The 16,210-nt window shown below is 37.9% G+C and overlaps 1 protein-coding gene across 2 annotated transcripts; it reads right to left on the bottom strand.

Moving 5' to 3' along the window:
• Window positions 1–2,834: 2,834 nt before the first annotated feature.
• Window positions 2,835–14,371, bottom strand: plek (pleckstrin). Of its 2 annotated transcripts, XM_041790074.1 has the most exons (10): window positions 14,298–14,355; window positions 10,247–10,277; window positions 9,406–9,561; window positions 8,977–9,158; window positions 6,539–6,630; window positions 6,251–6,435; window positions 6,018–6,122; window positions 5,689–5,772; window positions 5,252–5,321; window positions 2,835–5,144 (listed from the first exon to the last, which is right to left on the bottom strand). In XM_041790074.1, the coding sequence occupies exons 3-10, from the start codon at window positions 9,463–9,465 to the stop codon at window positions 5,005–5,007; spliced, it is 918 nt and encodes a 305-aa protein (XP_041646008.1). In that variant the 5' UTR covers window positions 9,466–9,561; window positions 10,247–10,277; window positions 14,298–14,355; the 3' UTR covers window positions 2,835–5,004. The 2 variants fall into 2 exon arrangements, with proteins under 2 accessions (XP_041646008.1, XP_041646007.1); XM_041790073.1 differs by lacking the exon at window positions 10,247–10,277 and having other exon boundaries at window positions 14,298–14,371.
• Between the last annotated feature and the right edge of the window lie 1,839 nt (window positions 14,372–16,210).

Raw genomic sequence — 16,210 nt, 5'->3', positions numbered from 1 at the left:
ATGGTTTAAACTGGTAAAATGTATTTCTTTATCTTAAAATGCTTACATTCTGAATTTGATTCCTGCAGTCCAATAAATGATTCAGTAAAGTTCAGTTAAAATTCAGTTGTATAGAGGTTAAAAACGATTTGCAAATCAGTGCACTCAGTTTTTCTGCACATTTTAAATAATGTACTATCTTTTCTGGAATTGGGGTTTGTACAACTTAGTCCTCTCTATCTATGTTTTTGGTTATTTTTCCATTTAATAAATCATTGATACCCCCTTAAACACAAAAGTGAATCATTTTCAGAGTATATTGAGTCAGCTGCAGAGACATTAACGTCTTTGATGTTAGAACAAAGAAAGTCCATGGTTTGTTTAAAGATGCTAACAGGTAACAGGGGGAATATTGCAGATGTAATGTGTGTCTGTTGAACAGACGATAGAGGACATGCTCAGTATTTAGTCTGATATCTGCTTTGAAGTTCTCTCACTGGACAGGAGTTGAAAAGGATTCTCATGTAACGAGAAAGCAGACTGTCATTGAACATCATCAGGAAGCAGCCAGGCAACGTGAGGTCTTTGATACAAAAAGGCCTCTATAAATCACTTAGTCAAACCCAGGTAACGCACTTAATTGACTTAAAATTATGTGCTGCTTAGCTTTTATTTTACAGTTTGTGCTTTGAAAAGACAAAGGCCTAATGAGGGCCTTCAAAGCACATCATAACCATACATAATACATACTAACCCCATCAATGCTTTAGCGCAGGTCAAGAATAAATGTTATTGCTAGTTTAGCTGTGTTCATTTTGTTGACTTAAACATGACCAAAGATGTTCATCGACAGTCTTTTTTCCACAAGAAAGACTATGACCATCTAAGAATGAAAACTAAGTTTTGTTATGGTCAGGGACACTAAATTACATTATAAAAGTGAGCACCGGACTGTCAAACATTTAAAATTCATCATATTACTCCACTGTGTGTACTGTAGTGTGTACTGTATATTCTGTCCAAACACAAGCAGGGCAGTCATCTCCATCATCCTCCCTCACATCAGCCATGGAAAACACACCCTCACTGCGGATCAAGTTAAAAATATGAATCCAGTGTTGAAAGTAGCAGGATAGGACTTCATCAACTAAATATAAGAGGTATTCAAGATGGCTCAACAGGTAAAGCCAAATAAAACGCCACCATGATGTGTTTAAATGGAACTTTGAGAAAAGGAAAATTAGATTTTGGCAATAAACTTGAATAAATTTTGCAGCGTCTCAATCAGTCACCTAGCCATGCACGTAGTCTCCATTTGCAATCATTTGTGATACAACATGTGTTGCTCTGATTTCAAGAGTGTTACCGTGATAGATGCCACCTTTGCACTAAGACAGTTTGTGAATTTTCATCCCTGCTGGATAATCCACAGTGAGCTGTAAGTGATTTTATTAGAGAGTAGAAGTGTTAAGGATCAATAGCCACAGAGTGGAAACCATGTGAAGTCACAGAGCGGGGTCAGCAACTGCTGAATTGCATGGTGCTTAAAGTTTGCTGATTCCATAGTTGAAGGGTTCAGAACTTCCACTGGCATTAATGTAAGCACAAATATTGTGCAGCGAGAGCCTCATAGAATGGATTTTCATGGTCAAGCAGGCAGACATTTCACATTTCTAAATGAAATGCTTGTTAACTTTTATTACCCCTAATTGAACAGTTCTCTTCAGTTTAGTTTCAATTACATTGTATAAATAGGAAGGTATTTTGTTTGTCCTCTTTCTTCCTTTTAACAATAGTCATTAGCTCATAAGGTTCTATGGTTAAGCATCAGTGATGTAAAGGACATCAGGGACACCACACTGTATGAGTGCATAGAGGGCAAAAACATCATTATATCATCTCATGGCCTTCAATGTTTGTATATAAGAATGAGAGCTCATGGTTTCCTTACCCTGTAACGTCATAATTATTTGAGATGCTTTTATAGATCGTATTTTTATTGTGTGTAGCAGTGAAACATGTATTATGACTTAGTTTCATATAAAGGTCAAAGTTTCCATTGCTCTCATTTCTAAGAAGCCTTGACAACTTTGCTCTTGTTTATCACTAAGGAGGACGTAACGTACACTGAGGCTATATGTAGGCAGCTATCCACAGGGGGCTTTCATTTTAACATATTTTATAAGTGGACAAATGGATCATTAACCTATAAAAGCATAATCCCCCAATCGTCGCAGGAACAGCCTTAGGTTGATAAATAGTGCCCTCTTGTGTTCCAAAAAGGACAAACACAAGTGGGCAGGCCCAGTGAGGCATGTTGTTTTATCAGCACTTAGAGCTCAGGCTTTACATCTTGGCCCTCTTATGTAAAAATTGTGGCCAAAATGATCAAAATAGATAAAAAATTGCAAAACAGATTGTATGTTTAATTAGGCTTCATCTGTTTAGTCTTATGTGCCTGAATTTTTTTGAAATGTAGTGACATTTCAGAGCTCAAGCCGGTCTCTTTAGTTATGAATAATTCTCTCCATGATGCAGCTGACCTGTGAGCCACAACGTGACACTGTGAAGGCAGGATATGATTCTAGCGTTGCTCACACTTAAGAACAGAGTGTGCTTTTCTGATAAGTCAAAATGTGTCAAACTTTTGAAAGACAAGTGAAAAAAAACAACAACCACATGAACCTTAAACTTCCTTGAATGGAAAGAGAAGAAAAACCACCAACAAGAGTGTGTTTTTCTTTGAAAGAACTTTTTATCCTGGTACTGAATTTTACTTGGATCAGTTTTATTTTAAAGGTTTAAGATTCAACAGCCCAATAACATTTGACAAATAAATGACAGAAACGCTCCTCTTTAAAGTAGATATTACTATCTTTTATTGAAAACACACTTGCTTCAGCTTGTCTGAAAATGTAACTAAAAGAGTAAAAATGGCTTATCATACACCCTGTGTTTAGAAATGTCAGAGTTATTCATTAGAATTATTATTATTATTATATGTTTTGAGGGCAGCTCCCAGAATGCAACCTTTTCAAAACACTACCATTGTTGTGGGAATGTAAACTGGAAATAAGTTATAAGAATTACACACATGCACACACGTTTCCTGGTAATAGCCATGAGTTGGATGACTACAACAACAATGACCTGTTTGCAAGTTCTGTTTGTTCCGCTCACCCCCAGTTGACTTTTTCTTCATATATACTTCCTTTGTAGTTCAGCGTTATTTGGAATAGCAGCACCACCCCATTATCTTTCCACACCAACATTCATTGTAACAATTTCTGCATGATTACACCGCAGCGCTCTGAAGGAGGAAGTGGGTTTGTACATGTGCACATAGTTTCATTACATGACCAACTACTGTTGTAGAATGTTTACTAGATTGTTTCAGCAGTCTTTTCTGATATTTGTATTACAGTTGTTATCAAAATGTGTTTGTATGAATGCAGAACTTTTCTGATAATAAAAAATGAGTCTATTTTCAGTGGATCATACAATAGAATTCATGGAAAATGTTGTGGTGGGTGTAAATGGAGAGTACTGTCTGATAACATTATCAATTTTAGGTGATAACATGGTTGTTATTGTGCAAAAAATGCTATCATTGACTTATAACATTGTGCAATTAATGGTTATTATTATTATTTATACACTTTATCATTGACCTGAAACATTGTTGTTATGGCATAGTAACAGTTAATAGTCCATATAATGATTATTATTGAGTAACATGATGTTAATGATTGTTTAGATACATGACTAAAATACTGATTATAGCTTATTCACAATATAACATTGTTATTGTTGGGTAATAACATGTTATTGACTTATAACAGTTTTCTTATTTTTCAATAACACGTTATTATTGTTTATAAACTGTTATTGACCATCACATTGTTTTTATTGTGTTCTAACATTGTTATAATTGTTTATAAACTTTCTTGACTAAAACATTGTTATTGTGCATACAATTTTATTTCCTGATAACACTGTAATTACTGTTTAATATCACGGTTATCATTGTTTATAAGGTGTTATTGACTACCACATTGTTTTCATTGTATAACATGTTTTGTAATATTGTGTAATAGCATGGTTATTACTGTTTATGAACAGCATTGTTGTCATTTTGTAGATACATGATCAAAGTATCGCCATCATAGCTTTTTTTTTGTAATTATGTAGGAGAAAATTTTTTGAGTCAGTGTCAATTATCTTCAGTGATAGCATCAAAGTACGTTGAACATTTCAGATTAAAATGACACAAGATATGATTCTACCAAGATACACTTCTTTACAACAGTGTTATATGTAATTACTTGAGATTTTTGTATTTGATATAGCTTCCTTATATTAATTTTAAAATTTCAGGAAATAATACTTTAAATTTTACCAGGAAATTTTCTTTTGGCAACATAAATATCTAGGGTGATCAGCATGATGAATGATTTTTCTTTTTTTAATAACATGCTCTATTGTCCCTTCAGTACATTAGTCTTTATCTCCCTGCATCCAAAGTGATGTAAAATATGTCCAGTGCTGCTCCTTTTAATGTCCTTATTTACTTAAAAAAAAGATAAAATAAAATTAAAAACTCATCAAATCAAAACTCATCTGCACCCTAATATTTACCTCTCTTAATAACTGGTCTGTTATCCCCTTTTCAATAAAGGTTCCTTTTTCTGCTGTGCTTATTTCTTTCACAACAAAAGCAGTTATGTGTCCATTGCAAAAATCAAAAGTGTAACAGAAACAGTTTCACTGCAAAATAGTGGAACTAAAAATGGGACAAAAAATGTCACAAGGGGACTTTTAGGAATTTCTTCAGCTCAAATTTGATATCGTTTATCGATCATTTTTTTGGCCACAAACTTCACAAAACATCTTCCTGTTAGTTTGACAGTGTAAAGTAGAGGGAAAGTAACCAGTTAGTCAATAATGACAGAGTTGACATACTGTTAAATAGGATGACAGACAAAATTAGGACTTCACAATAAAAAGGTTCAAATGTGATCCTGGTTATTTTCCACTCTTTGACACTACTTGTATTGCTTTGATCCACTCCTTTCTCTCTTCAGCTGTAGCAGCCTGGAGGTAGTAGTGAGTCTCTTCTGATGTAATGATCTCAAACAGGTTGCCATCAATGTCGTATTTTTTGGCTAAAACAGAAAAAAGATGAGGGTCAAAAGAGATGAGTTGTGGACAGTTGTAGAGAGAAATAATATTTCTTGGTCAATGTCTTCACAGTGGGGTGGCATTCCCTTACCATCAGGAACGTACTCCACAGCTGTGACAACAGATCCACGGAGATGGATGGAGCCAAGGGGGTCATCCCCCTGATGATACAGGAGGGAGGGGAAGAAAAGTCACAAAAAAGAAAGCTTATGCAAGAATTTGAATTTATAGTACATTTACTGACCACTTTATTAGGTACACCTGTTTTGGACAAGATAATATTTATGGATTTCCAGAGGTGAGGTGAGGAATAAATCAATAAATAAAATCAAAATTTAACAGGAAGTATATAGAGTCGAATTTAATTGCTCATTAATGCAAATATCTTATCAGCCAATCACATGGCAGTAACCATTGCTTGTGTCAACCAAGCATCAGAACAAGGAAGAAAGGTGATTTAAGTAAGATGCGAGTCAAACAGGTGTACCTAATAAAGTGATCACTGTGTGTATAGGCCACTTAATTTACCTTGGTAGGGTCATAGTAGTGCATATAAGCGGGGTCATCCCTCAGTATGAACTTCCGCACCTTCCAGTTTTTTCTTCTATGTCCCTGATTTAAAAAAAATAATAATGTGTTTGATCAGCAAATATAGCACAGTTTCTTGTAAACGTATCATAGACTTAAGCAAACGTGGCATATTTCTTACTTAATATCAACAACGAGAAGTGTTTTCACTTTCCACCACAAGACGGCTGTGTGTTATTTTCATACACACATCTTGAATGTGAAAGTAGGAACAGAACGTTTCTACTTTGGTGTGTGACAAAAAAACGGTGATACTTTTCCTCTCTTACCTGTTTGAGTAAACAGCCCTGTTTTATGATGTTTCCTCTGAATTCTTCCTTGATGAGCACATCTTCATCACTAGAGTAGCCTTCACAGAAGAACCCACTGTCTGCCTGCAACAACAGAAAAGCAAAACAACATACATTTAAGGCTAAAAAGCAACATGTAAATCATCTAACATATTTCCCGTCTAATCCAAATTTGTTTGCCAAATTATATTCTGACACTTATTTATACTCACAAAGTAATATAGAGCTTCCGTCTGATCTAAGAAGGCTGTCTGCTCTGCGCTCTCTGCCGCCTCTTTTGACATGTCACTGGCAGGCTGCAGAAAACCCTCGCTCATGAGTCCTGTTGCTATCATGAGAGCTTCGGGCCGGTTTCTCACTTTGTTCTTTGAGATCAGCCAGTCTACCACTGTCGCGCCTATGCAAGAGGAGGGTGAGAGTGAAATAGTGTCAGACCGTCTGAAGGGTATGTTAGGAGATCTTCCAAACCTGTAATATTAAGAAAAGAGGGACAACTGTACCGGTGAAGCAGTGGTTGAAGATACGATTCTCCTGCTCCAATTTTAGCTCTCTCACTCCATCATCCTGGTCTTTCATTAATGTGTACAGCTCACTGAAAAGACAATTGAAAAACTGTGAATACATATTGTCATTACATTGAGCACCTAAAATTGGTCTGATATGGCTTGGCATCTCAAAATATATTTCCGTTTAGAGTTAGGGTAAAGGTAAAGGTAACAATTAGGATACCAAATGTTAAAAGTCAAACACCTGACCTACACATTCTAATTATAAAATGTTTAATAAAACCAAGTCAACAGTCTGCTTAAAGGAAAAAACATGTCCTCCATGAAAACATCCTAAAGCAGCAAACATAGCTTACATAGCTCTGTTAGCTGTGTGAACCCAGTAGCTACAAAGCTAGATCTAAGCTCAAATACCAGCTACATAAGCTACAATAGCTTTAGCTAGGTTTGCTAAAGCTCATATTGTTAAAGCTAACATAGCTAAATTGGCCTATGCAGTAACGTTAAATATGCAGCTAGAATAGCTAAGTTAGCTTTAGCCAAAGCTAACAAAGCTAAAGCAACCCCCTGTTTATGTAAATACTTCTAAAACCGGTCTATACATAATTTAATCCTGCCTTAAACATCTGTTCTTTTTTTTCTCTTAATGTAACTGCCAGACTTTGTTGATTAATGATGTTTTTCTTTTTTAATCTAAAATTGGAAAAAACATTGTACTGGCAAATGACAGTACTTTAGCTCTGACAGAAACAGCATCTCACATGAACCATCTGGCCATCTGAAGTTCTGTTTACACCACGAAATTTTCAGGTCTGTTTACACAAGAATGGCATTTTTGATGCCTGAAAACAGAACTATTTGAGTGGAAAGGTTTCAAAACACCCCCAACTTTCTCAAAATGCACATGCACATGTTTTGGTTCGTTGCAAAATCACAACGCCAATTACTGGCCTGGCATGTATACTACAGCGTTTTTGGTCTTTCCTGCAGTCTTGTGTGCATGGGAATTGTTTTCAAATTACTGCCATCAGTGCTTAAAAGTATATGAAAATGAAGACAGAAAATGAAGCAGGACATTAAACTGGCATCATTCTGTGATGATATTGCAACTTAGACTTGAAAACCATTTTCAGTGAACACAATACATTGCTGCATCTAAAATCATAAAATAAGACTGAAAGCTACACATCAACAACCAGAAGTATTGCAGACTTTTTTGGGCCTTGGCTCGTCTTTGATGGACTGACCTAGAGGGGAAAAGTGTGAAGTGTGAGTCCATGTTATAAATTGTATTTTAGAAATAATGGTCATCGATGGGCAAAATCATCCATATTTTTATCAGCACAAAGCTCAGAGGTCAGCAGCTGTGGGTGTATTAGTGCCAATTGCATGGGTTACTTGCACATCTGTGAAGGCACAATTAATACTGAGGTCACACAGGTTTGGAGCAACATATGCTCCCTTCCTTTCAGACATTTTTTTCAGGGCTGCCCCTGCTTATTTCAGCAAGAAAATGCCAATGCACAGTCTGCATTTCCAGAGTTACAACAACATGGCTTCACAGTCAAAGAGTGCAGGTACAAGACTAGCCTGCATGCTGTCCACACCTGTCTTCCATTGAAAATGAATGGCACATTATAAAGCCAAAAATTGTGAGGGAATTCAGGATGGCCTCTGGATGAGTGTGAGTCAATCAGGGCAGTGCCAGGTGTGTGAGAGCTGATTGCCACTGACTGTGGCCAGGTGTGGCAAACTGATATAAGCACTCTGTGCTGACTCTTATCTCACATCAGAAATAAGGAGAGCATTTCTTTGGGTTTTCTGGGGTTCTCTAGTGTGAACTTTGAAAATAAGACATTTAAAGACATTTTAGAAATTTAAAGGATCTTCCTGTGTTTGTGAGAAAGTGAAACTGCCAGTCAGTGGACAACTGCCTTGGATTATGCTGGAAGCCATTACCCAGCCTTTTAGTTTGTCTTAAAACATCAGCCTAGTGGCAGTTTCAGTTCTTTAAGCACATAGTTTTCTCTGTCTCCTTTGAGTTAAGTTTCTAGTCACCTGCAACGCAGTGGTGGTTCAGTTTACCCTTTTTATCAATTAATAAGAAAGTAGCCTTTGTTTTGGTTTTCCCCCTCTCCCAATTAATCACTCATGATTTTAGCGGTTATCCTTGTTGGGTAACTTTAAGAAACCCGGGTCTGCAATTGGGTCCCATTTCCCCCTCCCATGACAAAAATGTGACTGTGGAACCCATGCAGTGTTGGGCAATATCAGAGGTACAACAAGCAAGAATGGAAAATAATTCCTCTTTTAACACCTCAACAGTCATTTAAGTGAATGCAACTATAGGCCCTCATTTTGAGATTGGAATAGGAATACATCTAATTGGTTAGATAACACTTCAAGTATCAAGAAGACTAAGCAGAACGTACGTCAGGTTGACTTCGTCGGGCAGGCGAATAGAGCGTCTTGTTGATCTCCTGGCAAACTTTTTTCCTCCCTGGAGACAGGTAGTGACTCTTTTGATGTCTTTGACCCAGAACTCTCTCTCTTCCACATAAGATGCTTGGAAGAAGTGGTCCTGCTTTTTCTCAGTGGTAATCTTGAAAACCAGCTGTAGGAGGGACATTTAGACATTTGAATTTTCAGTTTAGAATTTACTTTAAGTACAAGAAAGCTAAGACAACTAAATAAAACAATCAAATAATCCCATTTAGCTGATTTATATTTATTAGAGTTTAAAATTCAGTATTTTAATTCTTATCATTTGCAGCCTTGACACTTTTTGCTGCTATTTTTCTCATTTGAATTTTCTACTAGTAGCTTGAATTGCTCCCCAGGTTTTCTTGACATTTTCTTACCGTCCTCTTGCCAAAATCCTGACAAGGACTGGTAACTGTAGCTCCCTTAAGTGGTATCATTCCTTTTGGGGAACTGTCTGTTTTCTTTTTATAGAAGTCCAGGCCATCTTCTGACAGCACCACCCACACAGCCTTCCAGGAGTTTAGCACTGTACCCTGAGGATCAGTGAGACAAAAGACAACAGGAAGCAACAGTGAGCAAAAGTGTGATAGTATCGTTTTTAGGATGGTGTTGTTTTGGAGGACATGTTCAAATCATTTCACACAGGTGAGCCTATGAAAGTGAATTCTACCTCCTCTATTTTTATCTCAAGAATCACTGCTCATTTAACATTTTAACTTTCAACATTGACCTTCAAATCTGAGACTGCGTGCTTGGCTTTAAGGTCACCAGTCACTCCAAAGTAAAATAATCTCGCCATAAAACGAGAGGTACCATTCTTTACAGATGATGAAACATCAAAAACACCAAGGCTGACTTTTACTTCCCACTATAAGTCTTATTTTTACTTCATATTTTCTTTCACACACCAGCTAATTACAGAAACATGAAGTGAAAGAACAAACAGGCATTAAAAATGTCTTCAGTGACCATTATTATTTGCCATCTCCAAAAAAAAAAAAAAAAAAAAAAAAGCAGAATTGAATATTCAAGTATGAGTTGTAGTTCTGAAACAAACTTGGTTTGTTTTTGTTTGTTCCATTTCACCTGTTTTGAACAAATCATCATGCCTTGTTGAGCCTGCAGTGGGCTCTGCTGCTGAAATTCCCTCAGGAAACAAAAGCATGATGTTTCACTAATATGACTTTCTGAGCAAGAAGTAATGACATTTACAGTTACCTAACTTTGGTTCAAACGAAGTATGGATCTGCTGTAAGACAAGAAGTGTGCAGAATTTAGACTCAGCTCAGTCGACTACAACACCATTGCAGGAACCAGCTATTTGTTTGTAATTGGTTTGGCATTTAACTATATATTAATTAGTTTTTGTATAATTGTTGTTGATGTTTTGGAAATAGATTATCATTTCTTATAATCATAATTTTATAGCATAAAGATAAATCTGGACAGGTAAAAGCAGCGGCATAGAATACAACTGTATTATTTCAGCCTTTTCAAAATTTCAGTGCACTGTGGGCCAGTTTGAGACCTGAAAACCTTCTGGGGACAGCCAGAACATTCATTCAACCACCAAAACAAGACTTAGACTTTACCTTCTTATTTGTTTTTCGTTAACAATTAGTTTGTATTCTGACAGATAGTCATCTTGACAATATTTGAATATCAAATTTGACCTTCTCAAATGTAAAGGCCATTCTCATCAACACTGTGAGGGCATGACATTGAACTATTCTTTCATCCATTTATAAATATTAACAAGAGACTATTAAAGCTATTGATGTTATTAAACTGTGTACACATGCACTTGATTTTACCAAAGGTATAAATACTTGATCTTGACTCCTAAAGTCAAATTTTGTTCATCTCTACATACTTTCCAACCACATCCCCCACTTACAACACCCTCAGCTAGTGTGCAGCGGACAGCCACAAATTTATTTGATTCCATGGAAGAAGTAACACGAGAGGGGTCTGGCTGAAGACTACAGATCTCAGACGCCCCCTCTAGGAGACCACTTCTGTGAAACAACGCCTCCATCGGAAAGGAAGTGACGTAATTTGATGGTGTACTGTATTTCCATTCAACTTTATTCATGACAAAAGTCTGGAAGATACATTACATTACATAATCATTATGTTCCAATTCCACATAGCAAACATAACAGAATGAGCAGGATTTCCTAATTTAAACAGAAGAGGTCAAATGACTAATCCTGGATTAAATTATCGACGCATTTTGGAACTTGCGAAAATGACGGCTTGCTCTAGCCTTGTTAGCTTTAGCTAAAGTTCATATTGCTAAAGTCAAAACTAATATTGCTAAATTGGCTCATATAGTTATATTAACTGCATAGCTAGCATAGCCAATGTAGCAACCTTAGCTTTGGCTTTAGCAACGAGAGCTTTAGCACACATAGCTAAAGCTCAAGCTACACAGGTACTTGAAATACGTAGCTGCAGCTTAGCTACAAAGCTTGCGTTGCTAATTCTAGCTATGTAGCTAACTGTTTTATGTGATGTTTTCATGGAGGACTAGCTTTGTTGCTTTTTTTGCTTTAAATGATTTTCTGTAAAAAATAAATAGTGTGAACATTTACAGAAAATTGATTCTTTGCATTCGTCTCTCAGCTTCTGTACACCACTCACTCTGTGAAAACCACCTCTCTTATCTTAAAACATAAAAATTACTCTGACTTTCTGAGGGTGTCAGCTTTTTTTATTATCAGACTATTCATGCTAAATAGCTAGAACTTCACTAAACAAAAATAAAGATAACTAGCATTGACTGGCTTTGAGAAGTCACTTTAAACCGATCTTACCTGGCATATCAAGTGTGAATAGAAAGGGCGTCATTACTGCCATGACTGAGGAAAAAACATGTGGGTATGTGGTTTAACAACTCAGCGTGGGAAACAAATTTTCACCATAACATGAAACAAATCATTATGTGATGAGCAGGAGATGACTTCTGTCAAGTTTTTGTTATTTCACAGCTTTTGTTGTTGTGTTGTTAAATCGAAAAAGTAAGATTTAGTTATTTCTACTCATATTCTGAGGGTTCCTTTTAGAGGACAGGTCTGCTATTGTAAGTGACACGCAACCAAAAGAACACAATGCATGTTGTGCTTTTAGTTCTAGACAGAAGTAGGAAGTTTTTGTCGCAACTGTTGAACAGAAGTGTTATTTATGTACTATGTAGCAACTTCACAGAAACACTGACACTTGTCCCACAGACGCTGCTTTAACTTGCTACTTAACAAACCGTTTAAGCAGGTCAGATACTTTTGAGATTTTGTTATTGAGGCATGTCACAGTTGGTTCTCATTGAGTTTGTAGCAGTTTGGTTTGCATTTCTGCATCCACTCACAAACTTTTGCTGCAATTAACTTTTACGGTATTCTACAGTGCTGTAAAATACTGGAATACTGTAATGACCAGGGACAGTTTTAGTCATTTGGAGGCCCCAGACATAGACCAATACAAGGCAAAGTATTTTGAGGTGCTTCTTTTCTGGAACAGAGCCACGGAACCACAGGACATACAATTTCTATGAATATAAATACCCAACTGTACTCTTTCATCACCTTTTAGAAGAGCATCATAAATCAGTCTTTCCAACTGTAACTCTTAAATATGTCTCAGGGGCAGGTGCTACTTTACAAATAAATAAGATAAAGTATGCACTCACTTGTTCAAGAATATCACTTTTTCCTGCCACAAATCATGCATTTTTGTTAACTGCAAGCCATTTTTCCACACAGTCATCAACAATTTTATGGTTTTAATGTGGCCATGCAGGCGTCCCAGCATTTTTATGTTTGTTTGTTTGACAGTAAAATGTGTTTTTGCTTTTTAAGTTTCCTTTGATTACATACAAAATACATGTCTTCAACACTGGGGGTGATCTCAGATGTGTACCTCATATTTGATGCACACTTAAAATATCAATTTCTTGGGGCCCCTTGTGGGCGACTGCCTATCCTTGCTTGATGCTGAAATTGACTGATGCGATACAATAAAATACGATATATAAGATACAAAATGCTTGGGGAAATTTTTCTTGTGCTCCAAGCACACATACAGCTCCCACCAGAGTCCATCCATCTTCTTCTGCTTATCCAGGGTTGGGTTGGGTGGCAGCAGGTGAAGTAAGTCAACCCGGATGTTCCTCTCCCCAGCAACATTTTCCAGTTCCTCCTGAGGGATTCCCAGGAATCCCAGGCCAGATGGGATATGTAATCCCTCCAGCTAGTTTTGGATCTGCAGCGGGGTCTCCTCCTAGCTGGATGTGCCCTCCACAAGAAGGCGCCCAGGAGGCATCCTGATGATGCCTGAACCACCTCAACCTGGCTCCTTTCAACGTGAAGGAGCAGCGGCTCTCTCTATCTCTAAGGCTGAGCCCAGACACCCTCCTGAGGAATCTCATTTCGACGTCTTGAGCCCGCAATCTCATTCTTTCAGTCATTACCCAGAGTTCGTCGCCATGGTTGAGGGTTGGAACATAGATCGACTTGTAAATCGAAAGCTTCTTCACCACAACGGTCCAGCACAGTGCCTGCAAAACTGCTGATGCTGCAATCCGCCTGTCAATCTCACAGTCCATTCTACCCTCACTTATGAACAAGACCCCAAGATACTTGAACCCCTTCACTTGGGGCAAAGACTCACTCCCCACCTGGAGGGAGGAATCAACCGTATTACAGCGGGACCATGGCCTCAGACTTGCAGGTGCTAACTGTCGTACCAGCCACAAACCATCCCAGTGCCTGCTGGAGGTCCCCAGCCGAGGAAGCCAACAGAACCACATCATCTGCAAACAGCAGAGTTGAAATTCTGAGCTCCTGGAACTAGAAAACCTCCTTCCCCCCCATGAAAATCACCCCTTGCCACCAGAGTAATAGATAAAAACATTAGGAGCAACAACTATTTGCATATAAACACAAAAAGGAGCACATACAAATAAGAAACCACAAACACCATACAATATATTGCACATTACCTACACAGAGTAAGATCTGCGTCAATAGTAGCTGTTTGTCATTTCACACACGGTTTTGCCGTATTTTTTGTACTTTAATGTAAAACTCCTTTGTGTGTTGCTACAAAGCTGAACTTCAGACACATCCCGTTTACTGGCTGAGTTTGTTCTGATATAACAGTCAGAGTTTAATTTGTCACACAAGGGGAAAAAAAAAGATAAACCCCCACAAATGCAATGCAGAGAGGCTGAGTAGTATCAGGCTTTTGTTGTCGCATTGATTTTTCTTACCTTTTTCACCAGGTATCCCTCTCTGATCTGTTGTGGCTCCATTGCTCTTCTCTGATCTGCTGTCAGCCTCAACCTTCGTCACTTTTTGACTGGCTGATAGAAAAACGTCCCACCCAATCTACTCTCCACCCCTTCCTCCCACGCTCTTCTCCTTCTGTCGAAACCACAAACAGACACGCAAAGCAGGAAGTTCGGCGGGTGCGTTGCCATGATGAGTGGTCAAACAGCTTCCTCTTCTGTGTGATAATATTAGATGCAGTTAAAGCTTAACTTCTGTCTTTAAGCATTCTAACTTGAAATATTTAGATAAAGCATTTAAAATACATGTTGGAAATGTATCCGTACAACAAAACGTAAATTTTACATTTTCCTGTTATGGTAAAACAAAAGCAGAAGTTACTGATCTGTTTTGCAATGCATCAAACACAAAAAAATGACAATGCAGTTTGTCCTCTAAACCATATTTAGACATGCTTAATCTATATTTAGCAGGAGTATGACTGACTAACAGTAATAGTATAGCTATTTTGGGTACATCACACCAGCTGACCTGAGTACAGTTGACCTATTTGCTGGAACAAAACAAAAGTTCCCCTTTTTATAAGTACTCAATGTGGCTAAGGTGGGTAGTGAAGTAGAAACCCTAAATAACAACTTGGAAACAACTTGGAAAAATGCAGATGACACTAATTACAAAATGTGACTTAAAGTTGACTCAACAGACCATTAGAGGTGCAGGAGTGTAAGAGAATTCATCAGAGTTTGCTCATGCCTTATCAGAGCATGTGTCACTGGATGTAATTTCCCAAACTGGAGACATATCTTGACATGAAAGGAAGTCTGCGTATCTGAGGTGTCAGCCCCCATCAGTATGATGAGCCAGCTGTGTGTCAGTGGAAAAACTAGATTCAATGATGAAATGACTGACATGGGTAAATACTGGATGCTCAGTGACAGAATGACAGCAATAGAAGTTATTTCAGAAATCATTTCTTTTCCAGTCTTTATTTTGCAGTCACATAGAACGTATCACATAACCATAAGTGTATATGTAGAGCTGGGACAAAGTTCCACAAGGACAACCATCACTGCAGCCCTCCACTGATCTGGGCTTTATGGCAGAACTGCTAAACAGAATGCTCTTCTCAGTGCAAAACACATGAAAGCCAACTTGGAGTTTGGGGAAAAGCACCTGCAGGACTCTCAGACTGAGAGAAACAAGATTCTCTGGTCTGATGGAACCAACATTGAACTGTTTGGCCTCAATTTTAAACGCTGGAAGAAACCAAGCACTGCTCATCATCTGCCCAATACCATCCCAAGAGGGAAGCATGATGGCAGCATCATACTGTGGGGGTGTTTTTCTTTAGCAGGGACTGGGAGACTGGTCAGGGTTGAGAGAAAGTTGAACGCAGCAAATTGTGGGGATATCCACAGCGCTCAAGACCGCTGACTGGGTCTAAGATTTACCTTCTAACATGACCCTAAGCACACAGGCAAGATAACACAGAAATGGCTTAAGCTGAGTGAAGGCATACACTGTGTGATTTAAAGTTGACTCTGCAACAGTTGTGACAGAATGGCAGCTCACACTGTGCAACTGAACCTCTTAGGATGCACAACCATAACATACAATGTTCTCACACTATGCTGTCTGATGGTCGTGTACCACCTGAGTGCTCACACTGTACAAGTGAGGTGGGGACAGACTGTGTCAAAAATCTGTGGCATTTCCTTTGAAAAAGTCTCAAACACTATGGTTGAAGTCTGGTAATGTCCTCTCACTATCATACTCACAAATACAGCATCACCATCCTACAGTTGGAGGTCCGCAGGTATTTGCTGCTTGTTCAGTTCCTTTCTTATAATAGGGATGGGGAGCATTAGCAAATCATTTCTGCTGTTGTCATGAT

The sequence above is a fragment of the Cheilinus undulatus genome, linkage group 6, assembly GCF_018320785.1.
Source record: "Cheilinus undulatus linkage group 6, ASM1832078v1, whole genome shotgun sequence".
Lineage (NCBI taxonomy): Eukaryota > Metazoa > Chordata > Actinopteri > Labriformes > Labridae > Cheilinus > Cheilinus undulatus.
This window is presented reverse-complemented; position numbering and strand designations above follow the sequence as displayed.